This window comes from Micromesistius poutassou, assembly GCF_964030765.1.
Source record: "Micromesistius poutassou genome assembly, chromosome: 22".
NCBI lineage: Eukaryota > Metazoa > Chordata > Actinopteri > Gadiformes > Gadidae > Micromesistius > Micromesistius poutassou.
Window position 1 is genome coordinate 2,051,665 of NC_140292.1, and position 2,500 is coordinate 2,054,164.

At 53.5% G+C, this 2,500-nt stretch overlaps 1 protein-coding gene across 1 annotated transcript in view; it reads left to right on the forward strand.

Moving 5' to 3' along the window:
* Positions 1-930: 930 nt before the first annotated feature.
* The window catches only part of LOC311367499 (thyrotropin-releasing hormone-degrading ectoenzyme-like), a gene marked incomplete at both ends in the record, with an annotated part of 15,759 nt that continues 14,189 nt past the window's right edge, over positions 931-2,500 (forward strand). The window contains one exon of the mRNA XM_084486335.1: positions 931-1,368. Within this exon, the coding sequence (XP_084342461.1) occupies positions 931-1,368 (438 nt within the window). The remainder of the gene's footprint in view (positions 1,369-2,500) is intronic.

Genomic DNA, 2,500 nt, shown 5'->3' on the forward strand with positions numbered 1-2,500 from the left:
CTAACATGCGCGCGCCTCTCAGCGGGAGCTCCTCGTGCGCCGGAGAGCAGATGAAGTCCCGCGCTTTGTGCAGCAGAAGCGGCTCGTGACTGATCGGTTCATCGGAGACCTTAACGGAACCGAGCCCTGAACTACAGACCGGGAGACCGGGTGGACTACAGACCGGGAGACCGGGAGGACTATAGACCGGGAGCTCTACAGACCGGGAGACCGGGCAGGACTAGAGACTGGAGCACTACAGATCGGGAGGACTACAGACCGGAGGACTACTGACCGTCGGGGTTAACGGGAGTGAAAAAGAGGGCACGGATCTGAAATCCGTTGTCAGATTTTAGAGTTGGAACTGAAAGTACATTTTATCCATCGATCTAGAGATCTATCGAGTTAGAGATCTATCTATCTAGAGATCTATCGATATATATATCTTTCATCTATCTATCTATCTATCTATCTATCTATCTATCTATCTATCGATTAAGAGATCTATCTAGAGATCGAGGCATAGAGAGGAAGGTCTTGCGCTGGGATGACGAGATCGGACGAACGGATCGAAGCGCGCGCTGTTCAGTGTTCCCGCGTGTGATCCTGTGAAGTGTAACACGTGTGGCCACTCACCCCTTCATAGGGACATGATGACCTAACCCTAACAGAGATAGGACCAGGACCACCGAGATAGGACCAGGACCACAGAGATAGGACCAGGACCACAGATATAGGTCCACAGAGCTAGGACCAGGGTCAAAGATATGGGTCCACAGAGATAGGACCAGGGCCACAGAGACAGGACCACAGAGATAGGACCAGGACCACAGAGCTAGGACCAGGACCAGATCTTCTCTTCTGGAGGTTCTGGAGATTCCAGGTCCTTTGGTTTAAAACGAGACGTTTGCTTTTCTAAACTCTTTAAGGACGTGGCCGGGCGGCAGAACCATGAGGAGCTCCCGGTCCGACCAGTGGTCTGAGGCGGTGGTCCGGCCCCGGACTACGGAGTCCCGGGTGGCGGTCCACAGACGGCTGGTGCTGGGCTTCGCCCTGTCCCTGGTCACCCTGCTCACAGTGACGGGCGTGGCCGTGCTGCTCAGCCTGCGGGCCGACGACTGCAGTGGTCCGGACGGGGCGGGGCCCAGGGCCGGGGCGGGGTCCAGGGCTGAGGGGGCCCGGGGGAATGGCAGCCGGGGGGAGAGGGGGGGGGAGGAGGAGGAGCGGCCCTGGAGGCGGAGCCGGCTGCCCGGCGGTCTGCTGCCCCGGCACTACGACCTGGACCTGCACGTCCACATGGACAACTTCACCTTCACCGGAGAGGTCAGCATCCGGCTGGACTGTGTCAACGCCACCAAGTACATCGTGCTGCACGCCGACCGCCTGGAGGTACCTAACCTTAACCCTATAACCCTGGAGGTACCTAGCCCTATAACCCTGGAGGTACCTAACCCTAGACCACCTGGAGGTACCCAGCCCTATAACCCTGGAGGTACCTAACCCTAGCCCTATAACCCTGGAGGTACCTAACCCTAGACCACCTGGAGGTACCTAGCCCTAGACCACCTGGAGGTACCTAGCCCTAGACCACCTGGAGGTACCTAGCCCTATAACCCTGGAGGTATCCTAACCCTAACCCTAGACCGCCTGGAGGTACCTAACCCTAACCCTGGAGGTACCTAACCCTAACTCTAGACCGACTGGAGGTACCTAACCCTAACCCTGGAGGTACCTAACCCTAACCCTATAACCCTGGAGGTGCCTAACCCTAACTCTAGTCCAACTGGAGGTACCTAACCCTCTCTGGGTTCACTTACAACCACCTCTCCGCCCTGAGAGTCAAGGTCCTCAACCTCTTGTCCTAACCCTCAGGACAAAAGCTCCTTCTAATCAGAGCTTTATTACCTAGGCTCTCAAGAGATCCTCTGCCTCTAGTTTAGGTTTAACCAGAGCTAGTTTACATCTAGTTTATGTTTAGCCAGAGCTAGATTACCTCTGGTTTAACCAGAGCTTGTTTACCTCTAGTTTAACCAGAGTTTGTTTACCTCTGGTTTAACCAAAGCTAGTTTACCTCTAGTTTAGGTTTAACCAGAGCTTGTTTACCTCTAGTTAAGGTTTAACCAGAGCTAGTTTACCTCTAGTTAAACCAAAGCTTTTTTACCTCTGGTTCAGGCAGAGCTTCGTTTATTTCCAGATGAGCCTCACAGATTCCCTTAATGAGCCTAATTAGCCGTCACAGTCGCCTTTTTGAGCCAAAAGGGCAGCAGCCCGGGGGTCTGCCCACCACGGACTAACGTGATTGGCCTAAATCTGTCTCCTCTGGACCGGATCCAATTATGGCTCATGGAGCCAAGTGTGAACAGACAAGCTGGTTTAGAAAGTAACTTCACATCACAACCAGATTAGTGCTAGCAAAATACTACACTACTCACATAGTACTACAATACTCACATAGTACCACAGTACTCACATAGTACTACAGTACTCACATAGTAGCACAGTACTCACAGTGCTACAGTAC